The sequence below is a fragment of the Diadema antillarum genome, unplaced genomic scaffold (genome assembly GCF_040938485.1).
Source record: "Diadema antillarum isolate AM-2024a unplaced genomic scaffold, OU_Dant_1.0 seq00000523_RagTag, whole genome shotgun sequence".
NCBI lineage: Eukaryota > Metazoa > Echinodermata > Echinoidea > Diadematoida > Diadematidae > Diadema > Diadema antillarum.
Window position 1 is genome coordinate 2,333,536 of NW_027271475.1, and position 14,087 is coordinate 2,347,622.

General features: G+C 41.2%; 2 protein-coding genes across 2 annotated transcripts; both read right to left on the reverse strand.

The window, feature by feature from the left end:
• LOC139734376 (melatonin receptor type 1A-like) lies at positions 1 to 1,083 on the reverse strand. Its single transcript, XM_071645166.1, has one exon. The coding sequence runs from the start codon at positions 1,081 to 1,083 to the stop codon at positions 1 to 3; it is 1,083 nt and encodes a 360-aa protein (XP_071501267.1).
• Positions 1,084 to 4,614: 3,531 nt separating this feature from the next.
• LOC139734377 (melatonin receptor type 1B-B-like) lies at positions 4,615 to 5,700 on the reverse strand. The gene has a single exon (XM_071645167.1). The coding sequence runs from the start codon at positions 5,698 to 5,700 to the stop codon at positions 4,615 to 4,617; it is 1,086 nt and encodes a 361-aa protein (XP_071501268.1).
• Positions 5,701 to 14,087: the final 8,387 nt, after the last annotated feature.

Sequence of the window (14,087 nt, forward strand, 5' to 3'; positions counted from 1 at the left end):
TTACACATCCTGCGCCGATGGGGAGATTGATACTATGTTCAGAATTTCTGCTCTTCCAGTTGTACCTTCTTTCTTCATCTTTACATTCACCAAACGCTGTAACCATGGAGATGGCTTTGGGATGTCTGACCACCGACGCCGAAATGCGCAGAGGGAGATATGACGAAAAAGTGGCTGTCTGAAACAATAGATGAAGGGGTTGATGCAGGAATTGATGGTGTAAACGACGGCTGTGAATTTGAAATATTTCACATAACAAGATTCGAAGAGCACACAAAACGAGTGTGGTAGTACGCAGATGAAATATCCACAAACTACCATAAAAAGATTCTTTGTGATTTCAATCTCACGTTTATCTATAGTCATTCGCATATTAGAAGACTGTGGTTCCGGGGACTTTTCGGGCTTTTCCTTGTAGAATTTCAAGAGGTTTCGATGTTGCTTTCTCACATATAGGTAGATCCGCACATAGCAAGAGATGATGGAAAAAGACGTGAAAAAGAGGATTAGTCCGAAGATATTCATTATACGGAGTTGTAGCTTTGTTCCATCAAACAAACAGAGATAGTTTTTTGCGTTGTACCCGAGACGTCCAAATCCTAATGATGTTGGCAGGACAGTCGACAAAAGCGGCGCCAGCCACGCACACGCTACCATCATGATGATATTTCTACCATTGTACAGTCGCAAGTAATTGGCTTTGGGACGGGTTATGAGGATAAATCGATCAACGCTTATCAGTGCAAGATGGACGACACTTACAGTGAATGATATAACGCATGAACCACCTGCCATTTGACACACCCATTCTGGTAAAGGCCAACCATCCAGGTTTAATAATGCCACAATTTCAAGACTCAGCATGCCGCATCCGATCAGGTCGGAGAGGGTCAGACTCACCACGAAGACGTTGGTGACTGTCTGGAGCTGGCGAGACAGGGAGACGAGCAGGATGACGAAACTGTTGCCGAGCACGCCCGTGATCGTGATCAAGGCGACTACACACGCCAAAACGCTGTTACTGATTACCAACTCCAAGTCATCATAAGGGTCGTAAATGCTGACACGTAATGTCGAATTCATCCTGAAATCCGCCAATACTGGACATTCAGGAAATGAATAGATTAAAGTAGATACCGAATTAAAGAATATCGCTTATGTAGAAGAAAGACACTGCTTTTAACACCTTCATATCATCTTGTTTTTGAAGAGAAATTATTTTAAAAAAAGGTGCAGCAAAAGTGATTAAGTTTATTGACAATAGATCATAGTCAACTTTTGAAAAGATAAATAATATAATGTCGACGAGTTCTTTGTGGTGTACATTATGTTACAGTGTTATCGTTATTTTGTTGATTTGAAAAGGTCCTACTCCAAAAGTTTTACAAATCTTGCAAGAAACGCTGTATCTTTCAGAAGAGTATGATTATAGTAAATTGTTAAAATTTGAATTTAGACATGTATTCAATGATAGAGTAAAACAATATGAATTTTCATTCATCGGATATTACGCTTTAAAGTTAGATGAAAGTTTACACACGATATGACTGGTAACTATGGGAAAGATGTTGAAACAGTTGATGGTTTGTTGGATTGCCCACATGTTACCTCATTCTATCAGATATCAAGTTATTTCATTAGTAATCAATTCAATACTGATGAGAAAATCGTATTTATTAGTTATGATGATGAAGTTTAGAATATGATTTTTCCCAATGTTATCCTGATGTTTGCTCAATGTACAATTTAGTGCATATACTATGCTAATTTGAAATTTCTAGAAAAGAGCAAAAGATAAAGATTATTAATGAACAGTAAAAACAAATACATATTTTGTGAATTATGAATTGAACTTTATTTTTGATAAATTAGCCATGTTATCATAATTACGGTATTTGATGTCCAGTGTGTTAAAGCAAAAATGCACGTCCTTTCAACACGTAGGCGCCTAATACTATTAAAGGTAAAAACTCTGGGGTTTCCGTTTGGTTGCTCAGTTATCAATATTCGTATCTTTTTTCAACAGTTTGCGATATTCATTCTTACGCAGAAAGGTTTGAAAATTTCAATTAAAACCGTTGTGGATTTTGTTGAGAGTGAAATATCAGTGAAACAGATTTCTTACCGATAAAATGTTTCCTTTCCGTTTTCGACAAGGATCGAAGAATTTTATTAGGTAGTAGGAATTCGGCTATCAAGCTGTTGCTGTGTGTCCTTGGGGCTCTCTCCAGATGATGATAACATTTGTTGAATCCTCAACACTTATTGCCGATTATAAAGCTCTACGAAAGCCAGGCCATTGGCTGTTGGTCGTGACGCATGATATGAAACGTGTAACAATCACTCCACCTCTTTTTGATTTTGCTTAAAAGAGCATTTCGAGAATTGTAACCACAACCACTTTGAATCATCTGATCATACTCTCGTATAAGATCTGTCACTACTGAAAAAATCATAAAGAATACCCCTTCACCACATTCATAAACTGATATTGACAGTGACTCAACTTTATTTGCCGGGGAAAATACATCGCCAGTGAGAAAAAACGAAGGAAGAGAGAGGATGAGAAATCATTGTAAAGAATCATGTGCTTTATTGTATATGATTGAAGTGCGCACTCACAGTCATGAACCTTATTGGGAGGAAGTTGGTCTGCAGGTGTACATGCAAATAGCGACTATCATCATTATTATCATTATAACATAATTCATAGACTTTAGATTACCATTCATATATACATTTCCTTTCATCAATGTATATCATTTGAACAAACCATCTTCCCCTCAAAGTCAATATCCCATACGTATTTCACAACTTGTTGCATTTTGTCAACAACATGTGCACTCCCTAAAGCAATCATAGTAATGTACTTTTCCATATTATTCACAACGTCACTTATTTATTTTGCTCTATAATTACACGCGAGTATGATTACACCCTTAAGTTCCCAATCTTCTCTGTTGTATTTCTTATACTTTGCCTAATGATTTTTCCATAATTGAATGTTGTCATGTGCCATGTTTTGATTAAGTTTTGCAAATAGATGTGGAAATGAGAAAATGTAGGCTAGAATTTAGCTTTCAACCCTATGTGCAGAGATAAATAGCGGTACATTGGAAATTATCTTACCATTAATACGTTTTCGGTGAAAAAAAAATCCGCACTCGTATACAACATAAAACAAAGATTAGAACTGTTTATGTATAGCATATATAAATATTCCAACAACATGATTCTGAATAAGTTAACATAATCGAGAAAGTGTAGATCGCAAGAACATATTCGAAATACAGGTGCCTGCTTAATTATAGTGAATGACTGAATATTGGACTTAACAGATGAAATGTTAATTGATCCTTTCCACTGCATAATGTTTATAACATGGCATTTATCTAGAGTCCCGGTAATAAATCTGAACGCCCAATTTATGACACTTCCCTGAAAACACGAGGTGAGCAACAATGCAGCTAAAAATATGGAGTCTCTGTCGAAATTTTTCTGAAACATCAATATCTGTTTAGCGGCAATTGTCTCTTTACCTTAAGATATCTCCAATACTTAAGCATGTATTCAATATTTCACAATAGACAATTCTTGAATATTGAGCAAATGCCAATAGAATTAGTCCTCTCGTTATATTATAGACCCTGTCTAACATTGTAATGCAGCTGGTAATGTTAAAATGATTAGAAAACAAAGTCATTCAAACTTTTAAAAAAATCGAGGATCGAGGTCAGCACAAAGGAATTATTAAGACATTTGTGAACAATATCACTATGCTACTGTTAAACCATTTTGAATTTTCTATTCTCAACACTGTATTCTATGGATAGATACAATAGAATAGAAATATTTATTCGTTTTAATCCATCTTGTGAGTACGGTAATTCGGCCATTTTCAGTGTTTGCTTTTTCATATCTAAAGAGAAAGTTCAACAGGACTTCCGTTTTTACACATTTCTTACACAACATCGGAGACACAGTTTGCATGTATAATCATTAACCTCAGATTCGTCAGACAACCGGACCACACATGACTAAACGAAGCCTTTCACTCCTCAACATGTAGGAGTCGTAGATGTCACCTCACATAATATGTCAAACAAAAAGTCGTGTTTTCCGTTCCATGAAGTGACAGACAATATATCAGCACTTGGGGAATTTAAGATATTACTAAAATATAGATACTAAGGCGTCATATGCACGATATGCACATGAGTTTGTCTGATTGTTTTCCATCTGTTTTCCTTACTTGCAAGCCTCAACAAAAAAATATATAGGAAAAATACGAAATAGTATGCAATTAATGTTCTACAAAATACGCAAAGTTTTGAAGCAATTAATCTTCTCAAATTATAATTCTGATTTTTTTTCGGACAAATTCTACATACTACATGTATATCATGACAAATTCATTGCATTTTTCTAAAGAAAAACAAAAAGGTCAACCCCTCCCACCCACTCCATTGTAAGAAGGAATTGACTAGAATGGCGGCCCTAAAACTAAAAACAACATCATACAACCCATGATAAAAAGGGTCTTTGTAATTTGGATCTAATGTTTTCTCGTACTTTGTCTAATTTTAAATGTGTGGATGTCGGAGCTCTTGCTCGTTATACATCCTGCACCGATGAGGAGATTGAGGCCGTGTTTGGAATTTCTGTTCTTCCAGTTGTATCTTCTCTCTTCATCTTTACATCCACCAAGCGGTGTAACCATGGAGATGGCTTTGGAATATCTGGCCACCGACGCCGAAATACGCAGAGGGAGATTTGACGGAAAAGTGGCTGTTTGAAACAATAGATGAAGGGGTTGATGCAGGAGTTTACGGAGTAAACGACGGCTGTGAATTTGTAATGTTTCATGTAACAAGATTCGAAGAGCACACAAAAAGAGTTTGGGAGTACGCAGATGAGATATCCACAAACTACCATGAAAAGATTCTTTGTGATTTCAATCTCACGTTTATCTATGGTCATTCGCATGCTAGAAGACTGTGGTTCCAGGGACTTTTCGGATTTTCCCTCGTAAAACCTCAAGAGGTTTCGATGCTGCTTTCTCACATACAGGTAGATCCGCACATAGCAAGAGATGATGATGGAAAAAGACGTGGAAAAGAGTACTGCTCCGAAGATGTTCATCATACGGAGTTGGAGCTTTGTTCCATCAAACAAACAGAGATAGTTTTCTGCGTTGTACCCGAGACGTCCAAAACCTATGGATGTTGGCAGGACAATAGTCAAAAACGGCGCCAGCCAGGCCAACGCTATCATCATGATGATATTTCTACTATTGTACAGTCGCATGTACCTCGTTTTGGGACAGGTTATGAGGACAAATCGATCAAAGCTTATCAATGCAAGATGGGCCACACTTGCTGTGAACGCTACAACGCACACCCCACCTGTCATTTGACACACCCACTCTGGTAAAGGCCAACCATCCAGGTTTAATAATGCCACAATTTCAAGACTCAGCATGCCGCATCCGATCAGGTCGGAGAGGGTCAGACTCACCACGAAGACGTTGGTGACTGTCTGGAGCTGGCGAGACAGGGAGACGAGAAAGATGACGAAACTGTTGCCGAGCACGCCGGTGATCGTGATCAAGGCGACTACACAGGCCAAAATGTTGTTGCTGATAACCAACTCCAAGTCGTCATAAGTTTCGTTGACGTTTACACCAACCGTTAAATTCATCCTGAAATCTGTCACTTCTGGACATTTTAGAGATTGGATGGATTAAAGCAGACACCGGATGAATAAATCACATTCAGAATTATATCGTAAATAGTACAGAAATCAAAAAATCAAGAAGAGAGATTTTTTTTTTTGCTTATATATAATACAAAATAATTTACAGAAGTAGGTAAAAATCAGCATGTTGGGAGCTGATTTCTAACCATCAAACTTTTCATCCAGCTATCATTTCGTCTCCAGAGCTCATAATTGACCCTTTGTGTGTGTGTGTGTGTGTGTGTGTGTGTTTCTCGTTCGTATAATTCGAAGACAACTTTGTGTTAAATCAACTCAGCTTATCCTTGAGAAATTATGTAGAAGCTTTACGTTTTTCTTCTTGTACACTCAATACCTAAACTGGAACGCATTATTCCTCAATGCTCATGAATCATATGGATTTTAATTCGGTGCTTTGTTTACTACCTAGATCGATATAAAAGTACATGGATATCATGTGCAGGACAGAATGCTTAACCCGTAAACAGCTGAAGTTAAGGTTAAATCTTGCTTGAGTAGCAAATCACTCCATCCGCTAAGCATTAGATTAGATCCACATATTTTCAAACAAGAATACAATTAGGGGGAAGCAGGATTTACTAGTCTGCTGAACACACTCAAAGATGAACTGCAGTCAGTGCTACCAAAAAATAATTTAAAGCTTATCCTTTAATGACTTAGATGAAGTGTCCTCAGTTTCTTCACTGTGAAATGGAACACAATATCGACGAAATTCTACAGATAAAAAGCTAGATTTGACTTGTAAAGCAACTTATTCAGAGTAGTCATTTTAGTACTCTGATCACGACTTTAATGTTGTCCCTGGCATTTTGAAAACAACCTGCAGTATTTGTGTATCAAATCCTAATCAAGATCATCGGATCATTTTTTGTTGTTGCTTAGATAGGAGATGTCACTGAAATATCACGAGCAACGTATTTTTCCTGTGCAAGCAAAATTCAAGTCCTTGTGGCACGTTCGGCCAATTTTACGAGTTTTGTTAACAGCTCGATATAACTGTTAGCACGTTCCGTCTGGAAATGGACTATGAAACTTTTAATGTGAAATCAAACATTTTGTTGTGTGAATACGAGTGAAACACATTTCTCACCTATGTAATGTTTCTCTCTTCCTTTTGAGTAGACTTTAAGAAGGCAAGAGTTTGAGTTGGTAGTAGAAATTCGACTACCAAGCTGTTATATCCCGGGGGGCTTTCTCCGGACGATGATGACATGAATGTGCTGAATTCTCAACCCTTATCGCCGATTATAAAGCGCTCTCCGAAAGCCAGGCCATTGGCTGTTGGTCGTGACGCATCATCATGAAACATTATATCCCCCGCCTCCATTTGTTCTCGCTTACAAGAACATTACGAGAATCATACATAGTACACTCACTGAATAATTTGATCAATCTGTCTTATAAGATCTTATGCCACTACTGGAATATGATAAAGTACAATTACACCACATTCACAAACCGACATTGAACTTATGTTTCCGGGAAAATACATTGCGAGGGAGGGAGAATATAAGGGAGGGAGAAAGGATGAAAAACGATTGAAGAATCACGTGGTTTTATTTGTGTGGTGCACACTCGCATGAACCTCTCTGGGAGGAACATAGTGTACAATCACTTTCTTCATAAACCCATCATCTGTATAGTTCGTATCTTCCATTTGATGTGGAATCTTATGAGCCATCTACCCATAAGACTGGAAATATCTTATTATATATATAGTGCATGAGGCTGAATGCACTATATATAAGCACCGACAAATTCTGAATTTGCCCCGAAGGCCAGTTATATTCAATGAGGCCGCAGGCCGAATTGAATATAATTGCCTGAGGGCAAATTCAGAATTTGGAGGTGCTTGGTACTTGTTATAGTGCAATAAGATGTCATGCACTATGTGATATATAAAATAGCATACATACCCAGGCAAGATAAGCCTAGATCATTATTTTCTAACAGTTGCACGTGTCTACACAAGCAATAATACTAGTTTCTTTGAACCTGTGTAGACAAAATCCTGAAGATCCAAATTCAACTATAGAGTCTAGGGTCTACGTGGTTACATCTAACGTTTTCTAGGCCCTACGATAGGTTAGGTCTAGGGCCCTAGGGGTCCTGGCCTAACGTTTTTAATCTATACTAACGCTAGATCTACGTACACTGTATACTGTACGTCACTTACGAGCGACAGAGCTAGTTAACACTTGACCCTACAATAGGTCAACTAACAGTAACACGTTAGACGCCCTACTTACTGCACTGTGGGTCCAGGACCAGGACTAGATGATGTTTTGTAGGATTAGGGATCTACTGGATTTAAACACAAGGCTCGTGCCAGGCCCCATTGCTGCACATGCGGATTCCGAGAGTGTGTTGTGAATGTCGTAGTAAAGTTCATAGCGTAGCGTGATCAAAGAGCGCTTAGCGTACGAGTATACTGTACACACCACACGCTGCCCATTTCCACGGCGCACTTTCACGTAGAATGTACGGAGAAAGCAGCACAAATCTTGGGTTGACTTGCTCAGTAATATCCGTCGGATTGATTCCTTTTTCAGAAAAGTAGGAGTCCAAAATTCGTAGGGCGTATTTGATGGCATCCTTTGTGTCCTTATTGTCTAAGATACTGTTTATATAGATCAGTCTCTCTAAAAGTAGCGAACCTGTTCATTTCAGCTTCCATGTTTAAATCTACCGCTGAAAGTCTAGTCCCATCACACAGGTAAGTTGCTGGCAGAGCCAGCCTGCGAGAATTGAGAATAACGATAATATCGAGCAAAATATATCGCGGTTGTGGCGCAATCGCGTTGATAAGGTGCGGGATTCAAGTACTCGATGATTAAAATGAGGGAGCAAAAACCGATATCAAATCGATAGTGGGTTATCGTTTGCAATCGTTATATTTTGCGTGCACTATAACTTTTGTCGTGCACTGCCGGCCTGTATCATAAGTATGTATGCTATTTTATATATAATTATTTTCCACTACTTGCACCTTTGTGTCAACCAATGAACATCCCTCAATTACAGACGGTTTCGGTTTATAGTGGTTTACTTTTCCGTATTATTAATAACTCTTATTTGTTATGACTAGACACGACATCGATTAGATCCGTAAATTCCACAACTTGTAGATTTTATTTGAAAATATATCCTTAAATTACATTTCGTCTTCATGAATTTACAATGAACGGCATAGTCATGTGCCATGCTTGGGTAAGGTGTTGCAGATAGATGTGAAAATTACTCATGGAACCTACAGAGGAGGTGCCTATGATATAACTTTCTGCAACTTTTAACCCTATGAGTTAAGGATTGGGGCATTTTATTGGAAATTATGGAATGGTGAGAATGTAATTTTTAGCTGCTTTCCGCAGATTATGAATATACATACATATATATATATATATATATATATATTCATATATATATGTATTGTGACGAACTCGCCTTCTCGTCGTGAAGTAAGAGAGTGTATTTGACTGTTTGTACAAATGTCTCCGCGAGCCGTGTCAGGATGGCCGAGTAGGCGGGGTTCGTTTTGTTGCAGTTTACAACGATCCCTTTAAATTATTAAAACTACTAGTCTTTATGCTACCATGTATTATGTTGTGTCAGAAGCAGCTCACCAACACAAGCGGCACACATACCAAGTTCAGCATCACTTAAAGTATGCCACTCCCAAACGTCACTTGTAGAGGATGTTAAGTTGGTACACTTATTTGTTATCAACTTTTACTACCAACTCTTGCTACCAAGTTCTGCTACCAAGTGTTGTTACCAACTCTTGCTACCAAGTTCTGCTACCAAGTGTTGCTACCAATTCAGTCACGCTAACGTGGAACACCTTTCACAATCATTATGGTGGCACAGGTATCGTTGGTGGCACGGGGTAAAGTGCTATATCGCACCGTTACCAACTTCCTCAGGCGACGACTGGAACTTGGATTGGGCACAGGGCATATGCGACAAGTCACATTACCACTATTCCCGAAATCCAACGGCGACGACTGGAACTTGGATTGGGCACGGACTATGCGACAAGTCACATTACCATTGTACCCGTAATCCAACGGCGACGACTGGAACTTGGATTGGGCACGGACTATGCGACAAGTCACATTACCATTATGCCCGAATTCCAATGACTTGCTAGTTGGTTTTCTCAGGAACATGTACCACCACCCTCCATGCTGTCGTATTGTGGTAGAACACTCAAGAAGACACAGTGAAGACAGCAATTCAGGAACACATGTACAGTTTATTATGCAAAGAAGTGAACATTAACAACACATTAGAAATGTATCATACACGGGCTGCTTGTTGCGGACTATGTCACACAACGGCCACTTTATATGCCTCTCCTCCTATCGCGGAATGAGGAGGCAATCCCGCACGGCCGTGGGCATCGCGGATAATACCCGCAGTAGTCGTTCAAATTATTTACAATGTTGGCGTGGTTACAAAATTCGTACAATGATTATACGTTTTAACAGTATTTCTTGTACATGGTTACTATAATTCGGCATGTATCATCGGTCTAAACCGGAGTTGGTATTAAAATAATCCAAACTTGCCCATGACAAACAAGTAACCACATATGTAATAATAAATGTTAAAACTCATAATAATGCACTACCACATTAAAGCGTTTACCCAACGTTCCGATAATGCGCCCATTTCTATACTACCGGCACAATCGATTATGACAAATTATAATCGAACGGTTAAATCGAATTTCGTTACATGGCTTCCCTCCCCATGCAGGCTTCGTCCCTGGAGCCGAACATATGAAGAAAGAAAAAGTGACAAAAACAAAATTCACTTACTACTAAACGTATTGTGCACTTATTCTGTCACAAAACTCTTACAGTTCATAACAACGTTATGAGACAACTACAGTCTTTAGGTCACATCTGTCTAACTTTCATAGACTATTGTTCGTTGCAAACTCATCTTTCAAGAGTTCAACAGTCTCTTCGTTTGCTTTCCTGACCTGGCTGCTCCTTTGCAGCAGACAGGTCGACACGAGGGATGTCACATTTCACCCTGGCATGGTGTGCCAGAATGAATCGGATGTACGACGAGATGAAGAAGGGACGTGTCTCAACGGAGAGCGGTTCCTCGATCGGGGTAGATAATCAGGTGGTCTTCCCGGTGACCGAGAATAGCGTGCAGGTGAGGAAGAGTCGTCACACACTCGTACTGGTGCTGCTCTGCTGACGTTGACACGCTGGCGAAGTGTAGCCCTTCTTCCCAGCTCTGCCCGGCCTGTAGAGAACACCTCTGAGTCGTCTCTCAGAAGCTGGCATGCCGATGAATTGCTTTCTGGGGGAGTCTCTGTCAAACTGCATTGACAGAAGTCCACCAGATGTGGCGGCACACGATTCTGAGATATGCCTTCGTCGAGAGGCGTGGTCTCTGTGTCGTCCTCAGCAAGGCTGGTAAGGTTGGCTGGCACTGTCCCTTTTACCAACATCGGTGCTGTCGTTGCTGCACATATCTGTTTCTCATTGTTTATACATGGGAGAGATACCCATGGAGTATGCAGCTGCATGTTCTCGAAATCTAGCGTGGTGTCCAGACCAATCAAGAGATCCAGACCGAGGATGCCCTCAGCTCTTATGTCAGCTACTACCAAGTCAACATGGCACAAGCAGGAGCCAAGCTGAAGTTCCATGGTTGCATGTCCCTTTGTTTTCAACCGAGATCCATCTGCTTGACGAACGATGCTTGTCACTGGTTCAAGTGGTGGCTTTCGCTCAGGTCTCATTCTCAGGTACATTCCTTCTGAGACATATGACTGCGATGCACCACTGTCTACCAGAAACATCACCTCCTGCCCATTCACGTTCAAATTCACGTACAGTCCTTTCTGGAACGTGGATGACAGAAGTGAAGCTGCGGAACTAGGTAGTGGTGGTTGAGATGTCTCTGGTTCGGGTGCCTCTCTGGCTGGTGTGCACCCGTCGTCTGAAGGATTCGTACCCTCCTTGGATGTGTCCTCCTTGTTGTCAGAAGACTGACTGTCCTCCTGTTCGCTTTTAGGGAGTGTCTCAGTCTTTAATGCCAAGTCGTTTCTCAGCACTGGCGCTGGCTGCTCCTTCTCCCTCTTCTTTATTAGATTGCTCACTGCTTCGATCATGAGAGTGGTGTTATTTTCAGACACCCCCATGGATTTGTCAGCAGTGTCTTTATCCTTCACAGCCACGTCTTGTTCTTCCTCCTGTGACAACAAGACCCGGTTATACTGTCGACGGTCGCTCTCCATCCGCAGGAAGGCTTCTGTGTTGAGAGCAGCTTGGATTGCCTCGTCGAGCGTACGAGACTGAGCTCGGAAAAGGCCGATTCGGATATCCCGGTCAACTATAGCATCGAGAAAGTGACCTCGAGCCAATTTATCTTGGCCCGCTTCCTCGAATTCAGGATATGCCATGGATGTAAGCTCGCGAATGCTCTGTCCTAGCTCCTGCAAACTTTCTTCCGGTCTGCGTCGTCTGGTACGCAGTTCTGCCAGGAATACTTCTGAATGCGAAACAGGTCCAAAGCGGTGCTTCAGGCGGTTCACGAGTTCTTGGTACGTCAACTGACGTCCCGTCTGCTGTGCTAAAACTTTGACAGCAGCTCCTTTCAAGCTGGCAGCCAAATACTGAAGAGCTTCCACTTCCGTCCAGCGGTTAACTCCAGCGCAAGCTTCGAAATGGCAAAGATAGTCCAGCACAGGTCCTTTGCCATCATATCTGTCTGGTATGACAGCCGGTTTGCTGGTTCCGTTGCCCTGAACATCATAATGACGTCTCTGGTCCCAGAGCTCTGTTCGACGTCGCTGGTTCGGGCCAAACTGGTGTGGCATTACATCTGGTTGTCCACCAAATGTAACAGGCTGATCGCTTGTACGAAATGAATGCGACTGCTGCATTGGAGTTTGATGCTGCTGAGGTAGTAGCTTTGCCGATGGCGGAGCTGACAACTCCACCTCTCTATTCGCATCTCCAAACAGCTGAGGTGACACCACTGGTGAGGGTGGCAGTGACGACTGGTTACGGCGCCCTCCAAATGTCATCGGTGAACAGTGCGAATTAGGTACCGAAGTTGGTGCTACTCCAGTTTGTTTGCGCACCGACTCTGACACCTGAGCAATCAAGTCGTCGATTTCGCTAATCTTGCTCTCCAACAAAAGTGACAACTCCAACAATGGCGTTTCGCGTGCCATAGTGAAAACACAGTTAACTACATTTATTCATACAAAAGTTACAAATAGGGATCCCACTCCTGACACCATGTGTGACGAACTCGCCTTCTCGTCGTGAAGTAAGAGAGTGTATTTGACTGTTTGTACAAATGTCTCCGCGAGCCGTGTCAGGATGGCCGAGTAGGCGGGGTTCGTTTTGTTGCAGTTTACAACGATCCCTTTAAATTATTAAAACTACTAGTCTTTATGCTACCATGTATTATGTTGTGTCAGAAGCAGCTCACCAACACAAGCGGCACACATACCAAGTTCAGCATCACTTAAAGTATGCCACTCCCAAACGTCACTTGTAGAGGATGTTAAGTTGGTACACTTATTTGTTATCAACTTTTACTACCAACTCTTGCTACCAAGTTCTGCTACCAAGTGTTGTTACCAACTCTTGCTACCAAGTTCTGCTACCAAGTGTTGCTACCAATTCAGTCACGCTAACGTGGAACACCTTTCACAATCATTATGGTGGCACAGGTATCGTTGGTGGCACGGGGTAAAGTGCTATATCGCACCGTTACCAACTTCCTCAGGCGACGACTGGAACTTGGATTGGGCACAGGGCATATGCGACAAGTCACATTACCACTATTCCCGAAATCCAACGGCGACGACTGGAACTTGGATTGGGCACGGACTATGCGACAAGTCACATTACCATTGTACCCGTAATCCAACGGCGACGACTGGAACTTGGATTGGGCACGGACTATGCGACAAGTCACATTACCATTATGCCCGAATTCCAATGACTTGCTAGTTGGTTTTCTCAGGAACATGTACCACCACCCTCCATGCTGTCGTATTGTGGTAGAACACTCAAGAAGACACAGTGAAGACAGCAATTCAGGAACACATGTACAGTTTATTATGCAAAGAAGTGAACATTAACAACACATTAGAAATGTATCATACACGGGCTGCTTGTTGCGGACTATGTCACACAACGGCCACTTTATATGCCTCTCCTCCTATCGCGGAATGAGGAGGCAATCCCGCACGGCCGTGGGCATCGCGGATAATACCCGCAGTAGTCGTTCAAATTATTTACAATGTTGGCGTGGTTACAAAATTCGTACAATGATTATACGTT

Coding starts and splice junctions, on each gene's coding strand:
- LOC139734376 (XM_071645166.1), bottom strand. CDS start 1,083: ATGAATTCGACATTACGTGTCAGCATTTACGACCCTTATGATGACTTG.
- LOC139734377 (XM_071645167.1), bottom strand. CDS start 5,700: ATGAATTTAACGGTTGGTGTAAACGTCAACGAAACTTATGACGACTTG.